The sequence below is a fragment of the Nannospalax galili genome, unplaced genomic scaffold (assembly GCF_000622305.1).
Source record: "Nannospalax galili isolate Female #2095 unplaced genomic scaffold, S.galili_v1.0 scaffold366, whole genome shotgun sequence".
Lineage (NCBI taxonomy): Eukaryota > Metazoa > Chordata > Mammalia > Rodentia > Spalacidae > Nannospalax > Nannospalax galili.
Window position 1 is genome coordinate 1,116,390 of NW_008355168.1, and position 24,503 is coordinate 1,140,892.

Here is a 24,503-nt window from a genome sequence, read left to right on the forward strand (position 1 = left end):
AGGCATAACAGGGAAGTGATGCGCTTGATATTTTGCTAAAAGGAACACACTAAGGTGTGATAACCCATCCAATGACAAATTGCAAGAAAGGCCAAAGTGTCATTCCATCTTTGGATTCACACCCTCTTGTACTCTAGCTTGGACGGCTCTCCTACTCTGTGACAGGGCTCTGTCAGGTGATTTGCTTCGGTGTTATGACACAATTAGATGATCGGCTGTCCTAGTTACGATCTATTGCTATGACAAAACACTGATAAAACCAACTTGGAGAGGAAAGCATTTGTTTCATCTCACTCTTCCAAGTGACAGATGGAAGCCAAGGCATGAACTTCAGCAGGGTGGGGACCTGGAGGCAGGAACTGAAGCAGAGACCACAAAGGGGCAGGAGAACTGCTGCTGACGGCTTGCTCCCCTTGGTTCTCTTCCCCCTGCCCAGGTGGCATCATCCACAGTGGGTGGGACCCTCCCGGGGCCGTCCCACATCACTCAAATACCAACAAATTGCCTCACAGACTTACCCACAGGCCGATTAGATGGAGGACGTTCCCTAATTGAAGGCCCCTCCTCCTCCCAGGTGTGTCCTTACAGCTGAAGCTATCCAGCACACAGCACTTGTCCTCTGCCTTCAGAACCCTGTAACTCACCATTTGAAAAAACAGGAACTCTTCCAGCAATGAAGGACACAAAGTCTGGTATCAGCCTGCCACCAACCTGACCTATGAGAAAAGTCCTTAGGGTTTGCAGGGTATTTTGTTACATTTTTATTGATTGACCGTATGTGTGTGTGCCATGGCGTGTGTGTAGGACAACCCGCAAGAGTCCATTCTCTCTTTCCACCATGTGGGTCCTGGGGATTGAACTCAGATCATCATGTCGGAGGCAGGCACCTTTATCTGCTGAACCATCTCTCCTGTCTTGGTCTTGTATGGCAATCATTAACTGATGCAATGCTCCTCACTATGGAGGAGAACCTATAGGCGGTCTAATGCCTGACCTCTGGCACCCTGCTCTCTGGGCTCCCCCTCCATCCTTCGGGTCTCTTTTATCCACCCTCAATAGCCCCTTGAATATCCAATGTCTCCCACCCCAAATCAGTGTCCCTACCTCTATCGTAATCCTTTTGAACTCTGTTTTTACCAACAGACAGTTGAGACCAGATAAAGGCAGCCCACTAATCTGCCTGCCAGCTTACATGCTGCCGTCCCAGATAATACAGCTATTTTGCAGGGCTGAACTCAACATGGATGTGGGAGATCATAGGGAAGTCCTTGAACAAGTGGGGTCTTATTACCTCTTAAAAACCACTATTATGAAGGTAGCAGTTTTGTCTCTCTATATGTATCAGAGGCTGATCTTTACTACAGGACTTTAAGACCCAAATTAACCCCAACTCATTAATAGTAGGGGACTTCAATACCCCACTATCTTCATTAGATAGGTCAACAGGCCAGAGACTTAACAGAGAGACATCTGAATTAAACAAAACCATATATCAAATGGACTTAACAGATATCTACCGAGTATTCCACCCAAACACCAAAGGACATACTTTCTACTCAGCACCCCATGGAACTTTCTCCAAGAAAGTACTTCTTAGAAGCCCAATGAATTAACAGTTTTACTTAATGCCTCAGTACTTTTCATCTGAAAACATAAAGGAAATGATACTGTGCAAGCTAGCAGTTAGAAAAAATATTACCACTGTGGTTTGCCTGCATCCTAGCACCTGGCATGATGCTGGTGTAAGTACTTCCTTCTGCCTGCAGCCTTGGGGTGCACAGGTGCATTGGGAGGTACAGGCCTTGGCAATAAAGCCAGGCCTTGTGGGCACAGATGCTGGTCCCACCACTTACTAGATGTGTGACCTTGAACAAGTCACTTTTCTGGGCTACAGTTCCTTATCTGTAGGGGCAATAACTATTTCTGCAACATAGACTTGTTATGACGATTAAGTGAGAAATATCAGGCATGTGATAGAGCTGACCTTGTGCCAGGGTAGAAGGGTAGTTAGAGAGGACAGGCGTTTGAGGTGACAGCTCTCTGGGCAGGCAGCTCCCTGCTTCTTGAGTGTTGGCAGGGTGGTTGATATTTGTCAGAGGCTGGGAGCCCACATGGATGTGCTGCAGCTCCAGAGTGCAGTGGCTAGGCATTGTCCCTGGGTCTGAGGACTGCACACAGTTCATGTCAGGAGCTAATGCAACTACCTGAGGCCTGAGGGACTTCAAAGAGAAATGTCTAGGGGCAGTGGCCAAGCCTGGGGTGGGTGAGGTGGTCTGGAAGATGGAGAGATGGATAGGACTCGCCATGCTAGATATCCATACTGTGCTCCAGGGCATCTCTATTTCCAGTTAGCTCCACAGCAACCTGACCTGGGTGTGTTATTACCCACTTTACAGAAATTGAGGCTGAGCTGTTCAGTGACTTGTCAAGATCATAGAGAGTGGAAGGGGTGTAAAAGCCAGGACACAAACCTGTTAGCCTGCAGAGCCCGCTGCAGAGCCAACAGAGCATGAGGCTTTAGAAGCCACATTGTGCATAGATGTCTGTTACCAGGGAGGACAAAGTCAGCAAGATAAGGTTTTTTATTACCTGGATCCTTTGGTGTGGGGTTTTGTAAATCATGTTAACCAATGAGCAAGTATGGGCAATCTCCAGCTTGCAAGTCTAGGCTCAGGGTTACTTGGAGGAGGGGAGTATGGAGAGAGTGACTTGTGTTGTTTTTACTAAAATTTCACTAAAATTCCAGGCACTAGTGGCCCCCACTTTTATTTCCCAGGGACTCTTTTTTGACTGCATTTCTAAAGTCAGGGTTTTAAAAATCTTTTTATTTATTTATTTATTTATTATTTTTATGTGTATGATTGTTTTGCCTGCATACAAGTGCACCGGTGTATGCAATGCCCACAGAGGCCAGAGGAGGGTGTTGGATCCCCCAAAACTGGAGTTATGAATGGTTGTTAGCTACCTGGTGGGTGCTGAGAACTGAACCCTGGTCTTCTACAAAAGCAGCCAGTGCTCTTAGCCACTGAGCCATCTCTCCAGCCTCCTAATGTCAGTTTTTAAAATCTGCTTCTTCTCTTTTTAATTCAGAAAAGATGAGATTTAAAAACAAAACAAAATAAAAAATAAAAACCAGTGAAACAAACAAGTCCAAGTTAACCCTCACTTATGCGGGGCCTGCTCAGTTAGTTAACGCTCCCTGACATGGGGCCTGCTCATAGTTAACCCTCACTGACATGGACCCTGCTCATAGTTAACCTGGGCCTGCTCAGTTAGCTGGCTCTGCCTTGCTGAACGTGAGTTTTCTTGCTGCTCAGCTCTTGCTGAGGGGTGGACTTCAGTGTGTCTGTGTAGCTCAGAGGATTTGTCACTGTTGGTAACAGCCCTGGGTGAGGGAACTGTGTGTGGTCACAGCTAGTTTTCAGGGTGTCAGGGCTTTAAGATAAAGGGGTGCAGTAGGTTGGTTCATCCCTCACTTACTGCTGCAGGGCAGTGGCCCTTTGACAAGAGGATTTCATGAGACAGGGCCACCCCAACTAGCCTTTGTCAAGAAGCCCAGGCTTGTGTGCTGATCACCCCATACTCCTGACAGGAGGCCCAGGTGGGACAGAAGTCAGTCAGAGGTGGGTCTGGATTTTACCGCTGTCCAAAGGCCAGCTCTCCCTGGTTACTCGCTGGATGCTGGCAGAATCTCACGGCAGCCTTGTGATTCGTTCCGTTTCCCCTTCATTCCTCCTCATTCCCGTCTCTCTTTCCCCTTTGTTCATCCGCCCACCCACTCTCAGCACTGTGCAGGACTGCGGTGAACCTCCCAGACCCTTTCCTTGTTTTTTATGCATTTCTAATCTAGAAGAGGCTTAAACTAAATGTGTGCAATAAAGTGGCAAGATCGCAGGGCCATACAGCAGACAACAAACGGCCATGTGCAACCCCAGATGGTGTCAGGACAGCGAAGCACTGGAGTTGAATCTTTGAAAGGTAGGTGAGGGGTTTTCACTGATAGAGGTGACAGGATTTAGCCTGTTGAGTGGAAGGAGAGGGTGGAGCCTGTAGCTGCTCAGGGGAAGGTCAGCAAGATTTGGTAGCAGAGCAGGGAGTCTATGGGAGATGCAGATGGGGGGGCGGCTTGTGAGCCAAACTGGAGGGGCTCTGAGGTCTCAAAAGCAGCTGCAGTAGGCAGGCAGGACCCACTCAAGGTTTCTGGGTAGGCATGGCACATGTGGAAATGAACTTCGGACCACTGTGCTGGCAGAGACAACAGCTTCAGATTGGGTCCTCGAGGCTCTTCTTACATACCCAGAGTGCAAGGCCACACTGGTTTCACTTCTTGCTTCTAGAAACCTCACCTAGTAAGGTGGCAATGGGCAAGAAAACAGCACCAGGCAGAGCTGGATGACCAAGTAATGAACAGCTTTAAGGGAGGAAAATGTTCAGAACGTTCTAAAATCTCTGACAGGCAGGGTTTGGATAATTAAACAATTTTAAAACTTTACTCATTTTTTCATACATTCATGCATGCACTGACAGATATGTGCTTTTGCTATGCTGTCTAGACAGTTCTTGAACTCCTGGACTCCAGAAGTCTTCCTGCTTTAGCTTCCAGGTAACTGAGACTGTAGGTGCCTGCCACTGTGCTGGCCTGAGGCAGTACAACTCTGTCAGTGACACAGGGAGGCACCACTTGGTGGGTGTAAACGTCCCTGTCATCTCATGGCACTTTCACTTATGCTTAAAGGTATTTTTCTACAATCATTACTCTCCCTGTCCTAGCCCCGAAGCCCTGAGAAGCCACCGTGATGGCATTTTTTGTTTACAGATTACAAGGCACTAGCCTGCAAATGTACCAACACTGAGAACTGTTGCATCTCTAGCGCCTCTTTACAAGAAAAATTCCTTGGTTTACCAATGCTGCCAAGACTAGACCAAAAGAAGCAGCCGTGGAGACCCATTGAATTTATGGGATTAACTCTATCGGACTGAACCCGGTCTCTTCCCATCCCTGCCAACTCCCCATTGTAGGAGACAACCAACTTAATTCTTTCACTTAGATGCTGTGATAAATTTTAATGCAGTTGTAAAAATGGGTTGAAAATAGAAGGCTCTTTTTGGCCAATTCTGGGAATCTGGGAAGAGAGAGAGTGTGTCTGTGTCTGTGTGTCTGTGTGCGTGCGCGTGCGCGTGTGTGTGTGTGTGCGCGCGTGTGTGTGCATGCGTGTCTCTGTGTGTGCGTGCGTGCACGCCTGTATGCACGCTTCCACTCCACCAAGCTCCCCCGCTCCCATGCAAACATGGACCACTTTTCCTGGAAAACCGATGGTGGCCCAGCCTCCCATTCACAGACTGGAGAAAGGGCATTAATCTTCTTGACAGGGCAGCGGTGGGGGAGGGGAATTTGGGCTGGAATCCCTTTAGGAGCAGAGAGAGAGTTTTGTCTTAGTTGGCTGTGTGAATGGCTTTAGTTTATAAGTCCCAAAAAAAGTCAGCTGGGGCAAAGAAAATCAAGAAACATAACAGAATGCAATTTCTTCTTTTCCATTTTCATTCTTTGATTGGGGGACAGAACATAGGTGTGGAGGGGGGGGCTTCTGTGCCCACAGGGGAGTTCTGAAGGGTTTTCTGAGGATATCCATTTTCCTAGCAGGAGGCAATGGGTAAGGGCAGCCTGTGCTACATGTAGAGAAGGCAGGGCAGGTCTGCTGAAGCCCAGACTTGCAAGCAGAAAAACCTGGGTGCAGCCAAAGGCATTTGCAGACTACAGGCAGGCCAGCAGGGCCTCCCCTGGCTCTGTGGAGTGCTGTTCTATTCGGATGCTCTCAGCTATCCTAGCCTTCTCTGTTCACCAGGATTTTGCACCTGCAGGGCCAATTCAGAAGCCAGGGGTCCTGCCTCTGGGGAGAAGTCCTCCCTGACTCCTCCTGCCCCAGCTTAGATCCCACTCATCTGGATTGAGAAGGGCAGAATTAAGAGTGAGGCGCTCAAAGGTGTTTTACCAAGTGTAGTGGATACAGATTTATCACAAAGAGGTTAGCAGTTGTCACACTCAGTGCTCGGATTCTTCACTGTTCCCTGGTCTGCCCATGTCCCCCCTCCCTGTGCCCCAGTCTTGATCTCACTAAAAACACCAGCAGCCTTTTCTTTATCTGGCCTAAACTCAACCACTCTGGACTTCTCCTTTCTGAAATCTTCAGCTAAGTGCTCTGAGTATCAGTCCCACAAGACTCGGTGCCTGCTTGTCCTTGCTTGTTCAAGGACATGCTATCCAGGCCCTCAAATAGCAGCCTCTCTCTAGGGACTTAATAGGTCCTCACCGACCACTCAGGTCTCAAATAAGCTGTCACCTCTTTGGAGAGACATTTCCTACCAAAGCCCCCCAGATATAACCAGGCTGTCTGACTTCCCACTGTCCACTTTCTTACACCTTGTGTATTTGTGTGGGGTTGGGGAGGAAGGGTGGTTGTTGCTTTACTCTGCCAGAAATGGAGTGCCATGAGAGATGGCAACTTTGCCTGCCATGGTCTCTGTGTGTGTGATGAGCAAGGGGATGAGGGAGTGAGCCCTTGCCCTGTGTCCTGACAGTGATAAAGACATGGGCTCCTTGTCCTCTAGCCTGATAGCCAGTGCATGTTTGCCACTAAGTTGACCAAGCAGCTCTCTGGTGGAAGCTGGAGCCCATGTAGTAGCTAGGAGCAAGCCTGGGCCATCACAGAGGGAGATGGCAGATCTTGGACTAGAGTTTGGGCTTATTAATGCCACCTGTCTGGTGGGCAGGCACACCTGTCTCCTCCTGGTTGAATGATACAATCTCTTGGTTGCTTGATGTCCAAGTCTGGAGGTGAGAAGGTGGAGAGATTCCTTAGGGCTGGAACCTCTGGCTAGTGGGAGGCCACCTTGGGAGCAGAGTCTCTGGTAGCTTGAGGCTGCAAGGCTGCATATGGAGCCCCTGGAGCGGCATGGTTAATGAAGGACCGAACAGGGAACAAAGAGGAACCTTCCCAATTATTAATAAGGCTGCAGCCCCATCCATCTTAATGAGACAGGGTGAAAAAACCCAGTGGCTAGGCTGCCCATGCACAATAGGATACAATGGAGACCTTGCCTTCCTTTTAAAAAGGAGGAATGAGAGACAGACAGAAAGGAAAAAGCCACGCAGATTGGGAAACAGTTCCAAGAGTCCACCTCTGCGCCCTCTTATAAAGAATCACCCTGCTGTGCAGCCACAGCTATGCGCAAAGGGCAGAGGGCACTGTGGTCCTCTGATGGGGGAGGGTGAGATGGGTAACATCCTTTGTAAATGAGGGGTATGGTGGCATCCATCCCAGGCAGAGCGCTTTCCTGGTTATGCTGTAGTTCAACATGAACCCGAAGACTCTTTCAAATGCTATTGCAGGGTCTCAAAAAGATTTGTCGATCTTTGTATGTATGAAGTCCCTTTACCCTTCCGCCACAGTGTCTGTCAAAGGATTCCTGATAGAGCTGGGCATAGGGGCACATGTTTGTAATCCCCCCACCAAGGAAGACTGAGAGTTCTGGGACTGTCTGGGGAAGAAAGGAAGGAAGGAGGGAGGGAGGGAGGGAGGGAGGGAGGGAGGGAGGGAGGGAGGGAGGGAGGGAGGGAGGGAGGGAGGGAGGGAGGGAGGGAGGGAGGGAGGGAGGGAGGGAGGGAGGGAGGGAGGGAGGGAGGGAGGGAGGGAGGGAGGGAGGGAGGGAGGGAGGGAGGGAGGGAGGGAGGGAGGGAGGGAGGGAGGGAGGGAGGGAGGGAGGGAGGGAGGGAGGGAGGGAGGGAGGGAGGGAGGGAGGGAGGGAGGGAGGGAGGGAGGGAGGGAGGGAGGGAGGGAGGGAGGGAGGGAGGGAGGGAGGGAGGGAGGGAGGGAGGGAGGGAGGGAGGGAGGGAGGGAGGGAGGGAGGGAGGGAGGGAGGGAGGGAGGGAGGGAGGGAGGGAGGGAGGGAGGGAGGGAGGGAGGGAGGGAGGGAGGGAGGGAGGGAGGGAGGGAGGGAGGGAGGGAGGGAGGGAGGGAGGGAGGGAGGGAGGAAGGAAAGAAGGAAGGAAGGAGGAAGGAGGGAGGGAGGGAGGAAGGAAGGAGGAAGAAAGGAAGGAGGAAGGAAAGAAGGAAGGAAGGAGGGAGGGAGGGAGGGACCGAATGGGAGAGAGGGAAGGAGGACTATCTAGGCCTGGACTCTCAGCTCCTCTTTGTGTTAGATATAGGGCTTTGGACAAATTGCTTAATGTCTCACCCCCAGTTTCTTCAAACTAACTGGCCTCCTGGATTTGCTGAGAAGGTCCCATTGGACTCGTGAAGAATCATGGAGGTATTCGACACAAGGCAGGCTCCAGGAAATCTTGAGGCATAATCTGAAGGTCACCTCGGCTCGATCACAGGTGGCTGAGGAGAATGAGTCTGCCCTGTTTACGAGTTTACCCTGATTCCCAGGCCTTGCCCGTCATGGCTGAATCAAAAGCTAGGGCTAGCAGTGCTTCATCAGGATAAGATACTGACCATCCCTGAAAAGAGCGGGCGTTGTTCTTCCTTTCAGAGAATATTCTGCTGACGTGGAAGCCCTAGGGTTTCTTCCCTCGGCATACAGAACATGCCCCAAGCTTCAAGGCCAGCTGGGGCCTGTGCTTGCTCTTCCGCTCTGGCTGACTTTGTCCTTCTCATGGGAGAGCTGGCCATAGAGGGAGGGAGGCATCACATGTGGTCTCTTAACCACAACCCCAAGGGAGGTTGCACAGATATTAGGTCAACTCCACAGCACACAGGTGGGCTGCATGGGAAGAAGGGAGCTGGTCTCGGGCCCACCTCTGCTTGGCTCTGTTTCCTGGACAATCTCCTGGTGGCAGATATTAATAGCTTTTGCTGGTGGAAGGGAGAGCAGAAACAGGAGAAAGTGTTGGTGAGGCTAGCAACTGCATCTGATGGCTCGGATGTCCCAGGCTGCCTGGGAACTGTATAGAGCACAAGGCTTAATGCCTTACATGCTGATGCCCTTCAGAGAAGCTGAGTCGGATTCCAGTTACAGAGAGGATGCATGCCAGGTGGTGGGGGGGGAGAACGACTGCTGGCAGCTTTGTGGGAAATCCTTATAAACTTTGCTGGATCTTACCTCCTGTCTAGACATGCTTCAGCTATCTAAGCTTTCTGTCTCCCTCTTAGATGGGGTGACACATGAATCCTGTAGCCTGTCCCCAGAGCGAGGGCCTTTTGGTTCTGTAGGGAACCCAGACACTTTTGGTGACAGCCAGCATACACATTTCCCATTCTTGCATCCTGGGACAGAATCTAGTCCGAACAGGAAAGGTGTTTGGGATGGCAAGTTCTTACAAGATGAATTCTTGCAGCCCAGAAAAATATGTTTGCCAGCATACTCGTGGTATCTCAGCCTCCCTTGGGGTCTTCCCTTGTGGCATGGCCTCTCTGTGGTGGGATACCTCTGGCACATGTCCCATAGAGACGGGGTCAGGGTCGGGGACCTGAGGTTAGTATGCCAGGAGGGGGTCCAGAGCTCTTGTGACAATGACAGCTCACTCTGTGAGCTCAAGCAGACAACAAGCCTTTGAGCTTATTTCAGACTTCCTGTGCTTCCTTCCTCAGCTTGGAAGGCCCTCAGAAGCTTCTTTTTCTCTGGAGGTTCAATCACTAGATGCCCCAAGAGTCCGGCAGGAGGCCCAAGAGAGTGGACTGGGGTGGTGAAAGGCATACAGAGCAGAAAGGTGCATGCCGGAGCGGCCAGTGAGTCAGAGAATGCGAGCACATGCATCGGGTACCGACCTTGCACATAGTAGGAGCTCATTAAATATTTGCTGATTGATTGTTGGCCTAAAAGGTCTCCCTCCCTTATCTGCTTCTGTGTGGTCTGGAAGGAAGAGGGAGAATATGATTCCACATGCATCATGGACCGGACAATGGGGCAGTTATCCAGAAAATGTGAGCCATCCCTCCCCCCACCCTCTCAGGTCTTGTGCAACAATCACCTGATGTTTCAAATGAAGTAGGATTTTAAAGAACCTGTGCAGCTGAGACTTGTATCAGAGCCTTTATTCCCTCCGCCTGAGGGAAGGTTGATGTTTTGTTCCACCTTCTTTTTCAAAAACCAATATATACTTTTTTAAAAAAAACTTATTTACAAAGTGTACTATGGTCACTGCAGAAATTGTAGAGAATCACAGATGTAGCATAAGCTCTTATGATCTCAGCACCGGGCGGGGGCGGGGGCGGGGGCGGAGGGAGCAGTCAGCAGTCAGAAGCTTTCTTAGTATTTTCAGCTGATCTCTTCTTCAGTTTCCTCTTCCTTTCTTTCTCTCGGCTTTATTTCTGCAAAATTGGAATCATGTTATATGTATATTCACAGCCTGACTTCGCCACATGGCATTCACCCACTACCTCTATTTACTGAGGGTTTTCTGGGTGCTAGAGTACTGTTCTGTGGGATATAACAACACGGACGAAACAGTCTCTGTTCTTCAGAAGCACCCATTTTGTGGTGGTTCTGGGAGATAGTGAATCACACAAGAGTGCAAACTTGTGGTGCATTAGACAACCGAAAGATATGATGAAAGCCAGCAGGGAAGAGAGAAGAGACGGTGTGGGGGGCTCTCTGAGTCGGGGGCCCGAGTCTGAGCTTTTCCAAGATGCTCTATTTTCAATGCCAAATCTTTAAGATTTTGGGATGTTTTTTCAAGGACATTGAAAATAACTTGGAAAAAGTCCCGAGAGCAGCAACGTTGGTGATGCGACATCTGAGAAAAGGCTGATTTCGGGGGGAATATTTGCCTAGCATGTGTGAATGTGTGAGCCCCTGGGTTCCCAGTGCTGGAAGGAGGAGGAGGAAGGGGGGAGGAAGGAGGGAGGAAGGAAGGAAGGAGGAAGGAGGGAGGGAGGAAGGAAGGAGGAAGGAAGAAAGGAAGGAGGGAGGGAGGAAGGAGGGAAAGAGGAAGGAGGGAGGGAGGAAGGTGGGAGGAAGGTGGGAGGAAGGAAGGAAGGAAGGAGGGAGGAAGGAGGGAGGAAGGAAGGAGAGAGGAGGCAAAGTGCTAAAAGCCTAAGACTGAGTGTCCTGGGTTTGTGGCTAAGTTGTGTCCATGACAGAAAAGAAGTCAGTGGGGAAATGAGCTCTTGGTGTTGGTACTGGAGGACAGAAAGCACATTTCCTCCTCATAGCCACACCTACCTGGTGACCCTTGTGGTCCCTGCTTTGATTTTAGGCTATAGGAATTCACATTAAAAGCCAGCAGGCACTGGCTTCCCTCTGTTCACAATGATCTCTGCCAAAAGCTGCAATGGCTTCTAACATTGCTTTGGGTTTTCTGTTTTCTTTTCTTTTCTATTTGTTTATTTATTATTTATTTATTTATTTATTATTTATTTATTTATTTATTTATTTATTTATTTATTTGAGACAAGATCTCCCTGTAGCCCCAGCTTCCCTGGAACTCACTATGTAGACCAGGTTGGCCTCGAACTCACAGAGGTCCACCTGCCTCTGCCTTCCAAGTGCTGGGATTAAAAATGTGTGCTACCACGTTACCACGGCCAGCCTTCAGTTTCCAAAGTTCTGTTTTTAGGCAAGATGGTAAAGGGAACATGGTCAGAGCTTCTTTTTATATTAAGTTAGAAGGGGCCTGAGCCCAACTGGTCTAATTCGCTGCCACCACTAAAAACCGAGACTCAGGGAAGTGAAGACATTACCAAAATGAAGACAGGTCCCTCAAGCTAGAGAGTAGACCCTTCACACAGCCCACTGCTCCTCCACAAGGCATGTGCTTCTCCAGCTGACATGTGACAGCATGTTCCTTCCTAGCAGCCAGTAAACTCCAAATAATAAAGGACACACTGGTGACCACCACGGGGGCCAAGTAGTTCTGGTCAAACTCATGCTCTGTCTTCCAGTTTTCTGAGTGGCAGCCCCTCCTTGCCTCCTGGCCCCTATGGCCCTGCCCATGAGCAACCTGGTGGCTAGTGTCTCTCTCAGGTGCAGAGTCAAGGAAATGTCCTATGTCCTGCTAGCTAGCAGCCAAGACCTATGAAACCCTGAATATGGACTTGGTCAGACTGGCTCTGCTCTACTGGGAATGAAAGAAAGCCAGCCTTTGGCAAAAATCGGCTCAGTTGTCACCGTTGTTCTTAGGCAGAGCTGAATGGTGAGGCTAATGAATTCTGTTCCACCTACAGCTCTCACTGGATGGTGAGGTGAGGACAGCATTTCTCCAGCTCCCTCCCCCAACCCTGCTGTAGTCCTCTAGCCACCACCCTAGAAAGGGAGCTGCTCAGCACCCAGGAAGAGCCCCAAGAACTGGCCCTGGGGAAGTGATTCCGAGGGACCCTTGGGGTAGGAACAAAAGGTACAGAGTGAGATCGGAGCAGGGAATGGGATTGTCAGAACAATGGGATGAGGAAGCAACTTGGATGCTGGAGGCTGTCGGTGATGTCGTGGAGCAGGGCCTCTGGTCCCTACCTGTGCCTAAGCCTCCTTCAAGCTTCATAGACATGAGGGCACAATCACCAGTTGTGCAGCCGTACCCGCAGCCCCTTCTCTGTAGCCCCTTTCCGTTAAGAACATTCTTCCTCCAAAGGGCATGGGGTGCGAGGCATGTTTTGAGCAGTCTACCTATTTTTCTGCCAGTATCAGTCATGCCCAAACCAGAAAAACCTAAAGGGTGGAAGACAGAGTGAAGAGCTTGGGGCGGGGGACAGGGGTCCTGTCCCTACACATTTGTCACATAGGCCCTTATATACAAAAGAAGCTATGAGTCTGTGGTCATTGCCTCCAGCCACTCAGCTTTGCAAAACTAGGTCCACATCCAGAATCTCCCTTACCTTACCTTCGAGGGCCTGGTTGAAAGCTTAGCCAAAGGAAGAAAGAAGTCAGGCAGGTGTGGCTGGACTGTGCATTCAGATGCCCTTCCAAACAAGACCCAGGTAAGGAAGAGTGGCTTCCTGGCTCTGGGGGTGGGTGAGCTCATTCCTCAGAGCTTGCTCTCCTTTTTTGGACACTGTCTGGTTCTTTCCTATCCCTACCCCTCCCAGTCATTACCAGTGAACTTTCCTTTATAGATACCCCAGGCTTCCTATGAAGAGCCTGAAAGAAAACCTGCTTGTTTAGGACAGTTTTGGTGAGGTGAAGGAATAGAAAAACTGATAAAGGAGTGTGTGTGTGTGTGTGTGTACTAAAGATCCTCTTCAAGGGCACAGCCCCAATGATCTTAATTCCTTCAGTAAGCCTCCTGTCCCAATAGAGCCAGAGGCTAGTGACCAAGCTTTTAACACAGGCCTTGAAAGGCCATTTTAGATTCAAACTATAATACTATGGTATCTCCTTAGGTCCAGCTTCCCACCTCTCCTTGACCCAGCCCAAGGGCTCTGCATATTGTGTGTCACTTGCTAGTTATCTCTCCTTCCGGCCTGGAGGCTTCACTGGGTTAGGGAATCATGTGGTCCATCTCCCTGGGTTCTCTCATCTCCACAGGACCTAGCTTAGGACTAGGGGACCCTGTGCAGATGATTCACATGTGCTTGCTGACCCACTGGCTCCTGGGGTCAGGAAACAGTTCAGAGAACACCAGCCACAGACTGAACTGCAGGAGAGAGACCGAGGGATTAGGTCCCATCTGAAATCTCCAGTAATTTTGAGGAGACAGTTTCCGCAGGATGGGGATGGAGATAAAAACCCAAAGCTGGGAATTCAGATGAGTTAAGACCTGTGGGCCATCTCATCCTGCAGAAAGAACACTTACTCTCCTGTCAGAAGGACAGTGGTAATAGCAATAAAACGACCCCCGACGACTGTGGGCAGTGAGGGTTATACAGCGACTTAAGGAACAACCAGTTATGTACTTCTGGACCCAAACTGTTGGAAACCCTTCTCACCAGAGGAGTTAATGCAGAACTTGGAAAGCTCTCCAAGACTGGGTGACTCTATCTGCGAAATTGTTATTTATGGAGCTTTGTACTATGTATTAAGCAATTCCGTGGCCTAGACTTCATTTAAAATAAAGAACAATAGGACTTGACTGACAAATTATACTTTTCCGGTGGTCCCTGTGTCTTTTTTTTTTTTTTTTTTTTTTTTTTTTTTTTCATTTTTTAAACCCCAAACTGGTTTTTTTGGTTTTTTTGAGACAGGGTGTGTATGTAGAGACAGATACTAAATAAGATTGTGTGTGGAAGAGAGGGAAGATTATAGAAGTCTCCAGACACACACAGCTGCTAGCTTCTGTGTGTGGGGTCCACAGTGAGTTCTGCCCTGCTCTTAACATGGCAGGTAGTCTAGCTGTGGGCAGTACTTCCACCTGGTTCTGTGGTGCCACTCAGCCCTGCAGGCATCTCTTCTCTGGCTCCTCTTCCTGCCTGAGTACATGGTTTCATTCATTCTCTGGATTCTCTGGATTCAAGGAGGCTGCATCAGCACCCCTCTGTGCTCAGTTCTTTCTGAAAAGTAGGCCTCCACAGGATTCCCCGGTGGATGCAGGACGGAGGGATGCAGTGCAAGGAGCGAATGTGTTGAGGTGGCCAGTGAAGCTGTCACAGCCAGGGTTCTGTCAGGAGCCCACTGGCCAGCACAGGCACAGGGGAGGGTTTCCCAAAGAGTGCTTCTCAGTCTGAACTATGCATAGGCTTTACTAAGCCAGCTCATTCCAATGCAAATTCTGACTAAGCAGGTCTGCAGTGGCCTGAGAGTCTTCATTCTGAACGTGTTTTCTGAAGCTGCTGATGTTTTGAGTAGCAAAGTATTAGGAAACAGTGAAAATTGGAATTTTGGCCTTTACATTTTCTGACTGCTGTGGTAAATCCTAAATTAATGATCTGTGCCATTTAGTTTGCTTTTAGCTGCCGGAAGTAGAAAAAAAGCCAGTGAATTTGGATTTAACTGTGCATGGTAGAATGTAGGTCTCACCTAAAAGAATTTGGGGGTTGGCAGCTCAGGGCTGGTGCCAGGTTCTCGAGTGCCTAGGCTCCTTCTGCTGTGTCCCACCACCCTTGTGGGCGGCATTTATATTCACACCTATGGTTGGTCTCATGGCTGCAAAGCAGTTGCTTTACGCCCTGGTATGACATCTGAATTTCAGGCAGGGAAGAGCCAAGGTTCACGCCCTGCCCTCTAAGGCTGCTTTACAATGCTTTTCCACTTATCAATTTCTATTTACTGGTCATTGGTCAGAGTTGAGTCATAATACCAATCTCAAGAAAGGGGCCAGCAAGATGGCTCAGTGGGTCAAGGCCAGTAAGCCTGAGGACCTGCGTTTGATCCCCAGGACCCACATGGTAGGAGAGAAGTGACTTCCACAAGTTGTCCTCTGACTTCCACATGTGTGCTGTGGCATGTGCATATCCATACACACACACACACACACACACACACACACACACACACACAGTCAATAAAACCTAATAAAAAGATAGATTTTTCTGTTCTCGTAAGCTTCTTTTTTATTATTTTTATTTATGTGTATGAGTGTATTGCCCACATCTATGTAAATGCATCAGTGTCATGCAGTGCCTGTGGAGGTCAGAAGAAGGCAATGGATCTCCTGGAACTTTGTTAGCTGCCATGTAGGTGCTGGGAACTGAACCCAGGTCCTCTGCAAGTGCAGCCAGTGCTCAGCGGTTGCTGAGCCTCTCTCCAGTCCTTCAAGACACTTCTGTAAGTCCAAACATGGACCCAAGAAAATTCCAGGGATATGGTCCATCTATGAAGGAAAGCCACAGTCAGTGAGCAGAGCTAGCCCGGAAGAGAAGTGCTGATTGGGTTTGTCAAGCTGATCTAAACTAGAGTCACTGGGAAGAGGGAACCTCAACTGAGCAATTTCCTCCATCAGACTGGCCTGTTACCATTTCTGTGTGACATTGTCTTGACTGTTGGTTAATGTGGAAGGGTCCAGCCAATGTGGGTGGTCCTACCCCAGGACTGATAGGACCGGGCTGTATAAACCAATAGCTGAGCAAGCTAGGGGAAGTGAGCCGGTAGCTGCGCTCCTCCACCCTTTCAGCTTCAGTTCCCGCCTCCAGGTTCTCCCTCGAGCTTCTTCCCTGGCCTTCGTCAATAATGATCTGTAATCTGTATGCTAAAATTAACTTTTTCTTCCTCCTAAAAATTAAAAACAAAAAAGAACCCAGACATATAAGCAAGCGGGTGAATGAAGGGAGGTCCTATGACAGTCGTGGCTCTGGGGAAGTACCAGAGTCTTGGTCCTGGCTGGGACCATAGTCCTGCGCATATGGCATTATAAGCTCAGAAGGAAGCCTGAGACCTGGGTGTTGATGTCTCAGCTCAGTGGCGCCACCTCCGTGTTCCCTAGCTGTAGACATAGTTTGTGTTTATATACAGTCTGATTGGTTGGTGCCCACACCACATTAGGCTCAGAATATTTTTACTATCACCCTCAGAACAACCATAAAGTTCTCAAAACCTTCCAGCCTTAGAGGGGACCAAAGACCTGGTGCCTTGCTGTCCTTCTCCTTCTCCTAGGTATATCCTGAGCCCTCCCTCAGTCTTTTTGTCTTAGAGTGTTCTGGGTCTCCTTATGTTGGCCACACAGGCTTCTGGGCAGCTGCCTGTACAGAACACTGAAGTCTCTGGGCAAGCCAGGACAGGTCTGGGTTTAGCTCCCTGCTGTAGTCATCAGTTCTCTACCTAAGTCTGGCAGGTCCTCTCGTTCCATTCTGCTCTCCTTCCCTCCCAGGCTCCACAGTAAGGTACTTCATGCATTTCCCTGACCTTGGACTTCTCCCCTCTTTCAGAACCATCTTTCCCCTCTGAAAGAAGAAGAGTGTGGTATGAGACTTCACAGTAACAGCTTCCAACAGCGCTCCAGGTTTCTGTCCTAAAGAACTTAGCAAAGGCAGTCGAGTCTAGTGCAAAGCCCAAAGGCCTGTATTCCTGACTCCAGACTGTCCTACCCCACAGTGCTTTGAGGACTAGGCAAAGGAACTGCTGCTCTGAGCCTCTGTGCCTTTGGTCAGATTGAAATACTGAACTCCCAGCAACTCAGAGTTTTGAGGAGGACAAATGTAATCCTGCATGTTGAGGGCAGCTAGGAATAAGCCCAGAACAGCAGCCTGTTAGGGGAAGGACCTCAGCCTTAACCCAGGTGAGGGATGGATGGGCCACGTGGGGCTGGGATATAGCTATGGTGTTGAGGAGTGCTTTCACAGAGGACGGACTCTCTGTATTAACTACTCCCTGCTTCTCTGGGGCCTGGAGAGCTGGCTCAGCGGTTAAGAACACTGGCTGTTCTTGCAGAAGACCAGCATCCAAATGGCACCTAACAACCGTCCATAACTCCAGTTCCAGGAGATCTGATGGCCTCTTCTGTCCTCCACAGGCACTGCACAACATGGGCGCACTTACACGCCAGCAAGCATAACACTCATACACATAAAAAAATTAAGAATAAGCCGGGTGTGGTGGCACATACCTTTAATTCCAGCAGAGGCAGGTGGATCTGTGGGAGTTCAAGGCCAGCCTCGTCTACATAGTGAGTTCCACGGAAGATGGAGCTCCAGGGAGACCCTGTCTCTAAAAAGATGATAGATAGATAGATAGATAGATAGATAGATAGATAGATAGAATTAAAATGGAAAAGAAAAGGTTTCTTTGATGAAGCTTGAGAAGCACTTATCCATGGCTCTAAACATAAGTAGAAAGTAGTTTGATATCATGATTATTCAGCAAAACAAAAGTAGTAGGCCTATGGCCTCTCTAGTAATGAAGTCTTAATAGGTTTACAGAACCAAGCATGGTTCTAATGTTCTAAGATTCTTCCCAGACTTTCCCAAACCTATTGTAGGTCAGGCCAGTTGGTGAAAGAGTCAGGGGATTTGAAGTTGCTCACCCAGAGGTAGAATGGAAAAGAAGCCTGTCCAATCAAAACATCACCATGTTTTGTGATGTTTTGCATTGAGTTCTGTTTTAAGGTATTCTTTCTTGCCTGGAAGCCTAGTTATGCGCCTCATGTGACCCTGGATGCTGAGGTTTTTTTTTTGGTCTTTTTGAGACAGGGTGTCCCTGTAGCCCCAGCTGGCCTGGCACTCACTATGTAGACCAGGCTGGCTTCAAACTCACAGAGATCCACCTGTCTCTGCCTCCTGAGTGCTGGGATTAAAAGCGTGGGTCACCATGCCCAGCAAGAGAATTTTTTTTTTTTTTTTAACAGAGTCTTATCCAGGCTGGCCTCAAACTCACAGAGATCCGCCTTCTTCTGCCTCCCCAGTGAGATCAAAGTCAGGTGCCATCATGCCTGCCTGAGAATTCACACTCTTTACTTCAGCAGGTAACAGGGCAGGCATGAATAGCCCTGACTTACAGGCAAGAATGCTAAAGCCAGAGAGATGGGTGAATTTCCTGGGAGCCCACAGAACGTTAGGAGCAGAACCAAGGCCACACTCCGGGACTCTGGGCCTTAGCACCTCTGCCTTGTACCTGAGCCACCACTACTGGCAGGAGCTCTCCTGCTGCTCTGTCTGAGGGTGGGTGAATGCTGAGCTCATCTCAGGAGTACTGAACATCACTGGCTGTATGATAATGGATCTGGAGGGTGCAGGGTGAGGACGGCTCCTCCCCTCCCAGTTTTAAGTTCTCTGTGTGGGAGGAGGCCACCAAGTAGGCAGCTGGAGGCCCATCAGTGACCCTGCTTTCCTGACAGTCAGCTTTGAGCAGTGGGGAGTCTAGCAAATGTCTCCTTAAGCTGGTGCTATGAAGCAACAGGGTAGACCCTTCCAACTTTCATGTACAGGCACCTGGCAGTGTAGAAGATCAGAACTTTCCCAGAAGGTGAAAGGCTGAAAGTTTACGCTGCATTTTCTCCCTACTCACTTAAGCCACTGGGGCAGGAGGAAGCCACGGGCGTCTCCTGACTTGGAGTTCTTATATTCAGAAGCCTGGTTTGGGGAAGCTGTATTTGGTCATCAGCATTTTAAAAAGCTTCTGTACTAGAACTTTCTCTTGGACACACACCATTAGAAAAAGCGAGATTAGATTATCAAGTGTAAGATCTGGTGACTTGAAAAACAGGAAATGGGTACAGCTGGCTCCTCCGGCTGGCACTGCCCTGTGGTACTAACTTCTGGGGTGCTTCTCACCTCGAGTGTGGATGGACGTTTATCAGTGGAATTGAGAGTCAGAGTCCTCCCTTCCCAGCTGGGCCTCAGAAGGATCCAGAAATGAACAACAACTGACAGTCCTGTTTGACCTGGCAATTTTGTCTGTGCCCAGCCCTGAAGGCTCAGCTGTGAGGCAGAAAGATCACTGGTGGGAAAAGCAGAGAGGGGTGAGCACTGGGGCATCTAACTGGCCAGACATAGGCCAGTTCCTCTATAAATGGATTTATGAAGTTAACTCCTGACTGGAAACAGACATTTCCATCAGAGGCAGTGTTACCTGCCCAGAATTGTAATAGAGGGTGGACCCAAGCCCTCCTATCATTTGGGAAAGTTATGCGCATGTGAGTGAGGGGTGGGCTACATTTGGACACACAATGGAGGAAAGACAGCATCTTCAACAAATGGTGCTGGCAAAACTGGATCTGTACCATTAGAAGAATGAAACTAGACCCTTGTCTTTCACCTCGCACAAAAGTCCAAATGGATTCTTTCCAGTGAGTAAGCAAGCAAGCAGACACATTTAGCTTGGAGAGAGGGTCTGACCTGGAGAGAGAAAGGGACTCCCTACCAAACAGTATTTTTTTCTAACTCTTGAATTGAGACGCAATTGCCTGGTCTGCCCTCTAATCTCTGTGAAGGTGAGCACTGCGAACTGTTTTCCCTATTAACCCTGGCCATCCAGTCTCACCCCGCATGCCTTCTTCCTTTCCCTAAATTCGCACCTTTCATTGGCCTATGAAGGACATATACACAGGTCATCTGCAGCCGTTTCCTGCAGGCACACTGGAATCACAACCTCTGTGTGGGGACGACTGCTTTAAGAACATAGCCTGCATCTTTGCAACTCCGTGTTTTTCTTGGAATCTGTTCATGGAGAAATTAGGTCTACAGAGTCCAAAGCTAATGTTCTCAGAGCTTTACAAACAAGCTGCACAAGCAAGGTGCAGGCAGCACCCTCCACTGAGCACTGCTTTGAGAGCTGAGACCAGCAGCCCATTCACCAGCTGGTGTGGCAGCACACAGCTCAGGTGTGACTATCGGCACCTTGGCTTTACCCCACCCACACTGGAGCGCACAGAAGTGTGTGGAGACCCAGAGAACGCTGAAAGTGTTTGTTATCTACTGTTGATTCATGATCACATTCCTAGCTCTCTGGAACTTCCCTCCACTTGAGGGGAATGTTTGGAACAGGAAAATAATTCTCAGGAAGTGAACGGTGGAGGGTTCCGGGCTACTTAGACCTCAGTTCCTGGGGCTAATGACAGGCAAGCTGTTTCTGCTGTTTCTGTGGGACCTTTGGTTTTAACTTGACGTTCCTGGACTGCCTTTGAATTAGTATGTGTGTCTGACTGAAGGGGTTGGTATTTACCCAAGCCACACTGATAAGTGCACATGTGTTTTTAATGTTTTGGCTTTCTATACACAGACATGTCAATGCGTGTGTGTGAGCACAGTGCTGTCAGCTGGACTGGGACTTGAGTAGGGTTTTTTTTTTTTTTTTTTTTAAGACATCGGAATTTATTCTTTTCAACAACTAAAGTGAATCAACACTATACTTTGGGGATACTAAAAGAGCTGTGAGCCAGGCTTCCCAGGAGAGAGTTGTGGAAGTGGTGGCATGGGCATGCTGATGGAACAGTGTCCTTTGTTCACATGGGGAGAAGGACAGCAGTCACTAGTCCATTCATCCTCAAGAACATCTTGTGTGGACGGAGGTTCAGAGTCAGAAGACCCCAAGAAGTGACCTCACTTCTTTAGTAACAATCCAAACAGAACTCAGAATCCTGGTTACCAGGTAACCACAGGCCAGTGGCAGCCTCAACTGCTTCACTTGTCTGGAGACTCTGGACATAGCAGGATGTTCTCTTGCTGTTTCCAGCCTTCTGGAGGCTCAGGCCCCAGGAGAGCCCAGAATAGGGGCCTTGGCCACCTTTGGAGACGTTGGGTGCGCCCTGTGGTCCAGTACCTCTGGCCATTTTACCACAGAAACACACAGGTGACACTGGCCATCCCATAGCAGGAAATCTTTCTAATCGCCCTGGTCCACCACAGTTCCTCCCTGGGTGTATGTTTTAGAGTGAAGACTGAGGCCGTTTCTCTACGATCACTTTTCATCTCAGTGTATGGCATTGCTCACTGAGGAGTTGGTTAGATTTCCCACATTTCAACCTTCCCTCCTTGGCCCCTCTGCTCAGGGTGAACAGGAGTCAGACTTCACTGTCGATGACCTCTGCAAGTTCAGGTCCAACATCCCAGGCTATTTGGAGAAGTTGGTGAGCTACCTGGCAAGTGCTGTGCAAACTGGGGACTTCCTGTTTGTCTGTACCTTCCTTGGCATCTTCCAAAGGTTCGGCACTACCTGGCAGGTGCTGGACCTGATAATGAAAAGGTGAGTGTTGGTGTCCAAGCCCAGGAGAACTCGAGCCTCCTGGTTGGGTTTTTGGTGGCTCTGCTCATCTCTGAGGCTGTTTTTTCTCAAATAGGCTGTTGTCAGGACCAAGGGAGAATTCACCCTCTCAGTGGTGGCACTGGACCTGGTGCTTAAGTGACCTGACCAGGAAAGGGAAAGGTGGACTCTAGGTTGTGACATTTGCCTCCTTTAGAAGCACTGTCAGGACCTGCCTTTGTAGCCTTTTGCTCAGTTTTTCTGCCACTTGTAAAGAAGTCTGTTATCAGGACTACGGGCAGATCTCCCTGGCAGTGCTGGTTCTGGGGCCGAACCTTCAAATTTGTCTGACTGAGATGGGGGGCATTTGCTTCCCCTTAAAAGCACTATGTCAAGCCCCATCTTTCTGAGGCCTTTGGGTAGTTTTTCTCCCATTTTTGGGAAAGGTTCCAGACCCCATCTGGGCTGTATGGGATAAATGTAGACAGACAAGGACACCCATGGCCTCACCAAGATGCCCTGTGTCAACTAAGAAACCAGGAAGGAACAGCTTGTGTTTACTCATTGCATGAAGGTCCTGCATCCTCTGCGACGGCAGGCTGATTTCCTGACCTTCAGCTTAGAGCTCAGAGACCAGCACAGACAAAACTCCTTGAACCCCAGCCACAGCTCCTATTTCTGTCCCAGATTCAGCCAGCCCTTCTAGATCTTCTGGAAGGTGGGGGACACATGGACTTGGGGGTGACATCCTTCTCTAATGATAGAGGTACGCATCCTTTGAGCCAGACAGTGAGGAGGATGAACAAACAAAGAAGTGAGTAGTGGGCCTGGGGTGAAGAGCTTTGGGTGAAGAGGGCGGTTAGCTCAAATCTGCAGACTGGTATTTGAGAGTGAGGTTTTGGGAAAGCCAAGTGCCTTGCACAGTCTTGAGATTTCCACAAGAGTGATAGTACCTGGGACTTCGCCTGCAGGGGTGAACAACAGATGTTGTCCGGACTCCTTGGTTCTTAGGAGTAAAGGGTAAGATGGCAACTAAGAGCCGGGCCCTGTGATACTCCATCCTCACCATAGCCCAGCCCAGCTGGCCTGTCTACTGGTGCCCTGGACAGAAAGTGTTGGGACCCCTGTACACTGGACCCCATATTCTATCCACCACGTCCTGCTGCTTTTGCCTTGTCTGCACGGGAACACTGCAGCATTGGCAAAGAGCAGCCAGGCTTCTAACTCTGCTCCATGCCAACCTGCCACAGCGCCATATGCTTCTTCCTGGGACTATGGATGGAAAAACGGCCAGGTGATTTTTCTGAGTCTCCAGACCTGGTCACTCTGAACCGGCTGATGAACTATGTGCAACTCAACATGCCTTCCTCAGCCCTGGCTGTCAAAATCCAAGAGCTCCTGTCATGTCTGGAGGACCAGGAGTCCAAGAAGGCAAAAAGGAGGAGGCTTCTGGTAGGTGCCTGAGAGGGTGGGAAGGAATTCTGAGTGGTTTCCAAGAGGGAGGTTCCAGGAGCTTCCCTTTGTCCTGAAACTGCATCTGGACCACAGGGAGCTAAGATTTCCTGTTGTGGGGACAGGGACTGGGGATTCTCTGGCAGGAAGAACATTTGTGTGCGTTTGGAAAGTATCAGGAGAAGACCCTCATCTTGGGGACACTTATTCCATGCCAAATCTCCATGCTTCTGACTTCTAAGGTGCCTCCCCTGACACCGTGTCTCTTTCTGTCCTTAGATTAGGGACCTTCCACAGCAGCAGTTTCTGAGCTCCCAGCACTGTATACATCGGGGATGTCAGAGACTGTGTATCCTAGGTCAGCTTCTGCAGGACAGCCTCAGGTAGAGCTGGCACTCTGAGAGGATCCTGTGGAACCTACGTTCGTGGAACCATGTATGTCAGCCAAGCCAACACAGATCCTTACTGTTCCATGTATAGAGCAGGATCTGGCCACAGCCACCGATACACAGCCACCTCCAGATGTAGATTCAGCTGTTTTAGCTCCCAGGCAGATGTTTCTCCCTCCTGTCTCACAAATAGGAGATCCAGAGCCTGTTTTCCGTTTGCCCAGGGTGGATATATAGTCTGGAAGTTTTAGAATCACCTTCTGATTTCCAGCCAGCACCAGCTCCACAGCTGAGGTGTTTCCCATCTCCAGCAAAAATATCTCCTTTAGGTTTTGTTGCTTTGTTTATTTGGTTTTATTAATGTTAGTCTGTTTTGATTGTTGGACTTTTAGATATTAAGATTATTAAAGTTTTATTGTTCGCTTGTTTTAAACTGCATGGTTTCATGGCATGATGTCTACCGCATGTGGTTTAACTCTAGCATGTCTACCTGCTGACTGCAGTCTCAAGCCGAGCACTTGGGTCATTGTAAGTGTGGGCACCAGTGGGCCTCCCTCCTACAGCCAGGACCGTTGTGATCTCCTGGTGGTGGCCCAAGATCTTGAGTAGGGTTTTTAAACTATAGTTTAAAATTTTAAACTGTCCTCAGACACACATCTTATGAGCAGTATCTTCGCCTACTGAGTCACGTCCACCTTCTCTCTCCGATTAAAGGCCACCACTGGGTGTTTCCACCTGGAAGGACATCGGCACAGAAACAACACTTTGTCCTAGTTTCTGCCAAAGCCCGGCAGGACTCAGTGGGGATTTAAAGGTGACTTGGTTAGGTTTGGCCTGCCCATCCGTGTAGCTGAGTAGCAGCCTGCCTCTGTGCAGGGGCAAGAAATTAAACCGCGGCGAGGAGCTGTTGGTCTGACGAGCTGCTGCTTGCGGTTAGGAAAAAGCGTAGAAAAAGTTTGCATAACTTTATACATTTGTAAGTACTGTGGAGATTCCTCGCTTTTCTAAAAAAGGACTCGAGTAAATCACAGCATCGGACTTCCCGTCTACCCACCCCACAGTGGCAACTGCCCCATCTCCCTGCCTCTTCCTTTGGAGTCCTCGCTTCTTTCTCAGTTTTGCTTTTTAAGGGGGTGTTGACCTGGGTCTCGCTCTAGGAGCCGATCCCTCCGGCCAGCTCGGCGA

The 24,503-nt window shown here is 49.4% G+C and overlaps 1 protein-coding gene across 1 annotated transcript; it reads left to right on the forward strand.

Moving 5' to 3' along the window:
• The first annotated feature begins 20,664 nt into the window (after window positions 1-20,664).
• LOC115067551 (ral guanine nucleotide dissociation stimulator-like) lies at window positions 20,665-24,497 on the forward strand. Its single transcript, XM_029555649.1, has 3 exons — window positions 20,665-21,036; window positions 21,287-21,480; window positions 22,704-24,497. Exons 1-3 carry the CDS (start codon window positions 20,950-20,952, stop codon window positions 22,939-22,941), a joined length of 519 nt encoding a protein of 172 aa, XP_029411509.1. The 5' UTR covers window positions 20,665-20,949; the 3' UTR covers window positions 22,942-24,497.
• The last annotated feature ends 6 nt before the right edge of the window (window positions 24,498-24,503 follow it).

Excerpts from the sequence above, each read along its gene's own strand:
- LOC115067551 (XM_029555649.1), top strand. The coding sequence starts at position 20,950 with ATGTTCTCTTGCTGTTTCCAGCCTTCTGGAGGCTCAGGCCCCAGGAGA. Across the intron at positions 21,037-21,286 it reads GCCACCTTTGGAGACGTTGG|GGTGAACAGGAGTCAGACTT; the intron begins GTGCGCCCTGTG and ends CCCTCTGCTCAG. Across the intron at positions 21,481-22,703 it reads CTGGACCTGATAATGAAAAG|CTGCTCCATGCCAACCTGCC; the intron begins GTGAGTGTTGGT and ends AGGCTTCTAACT.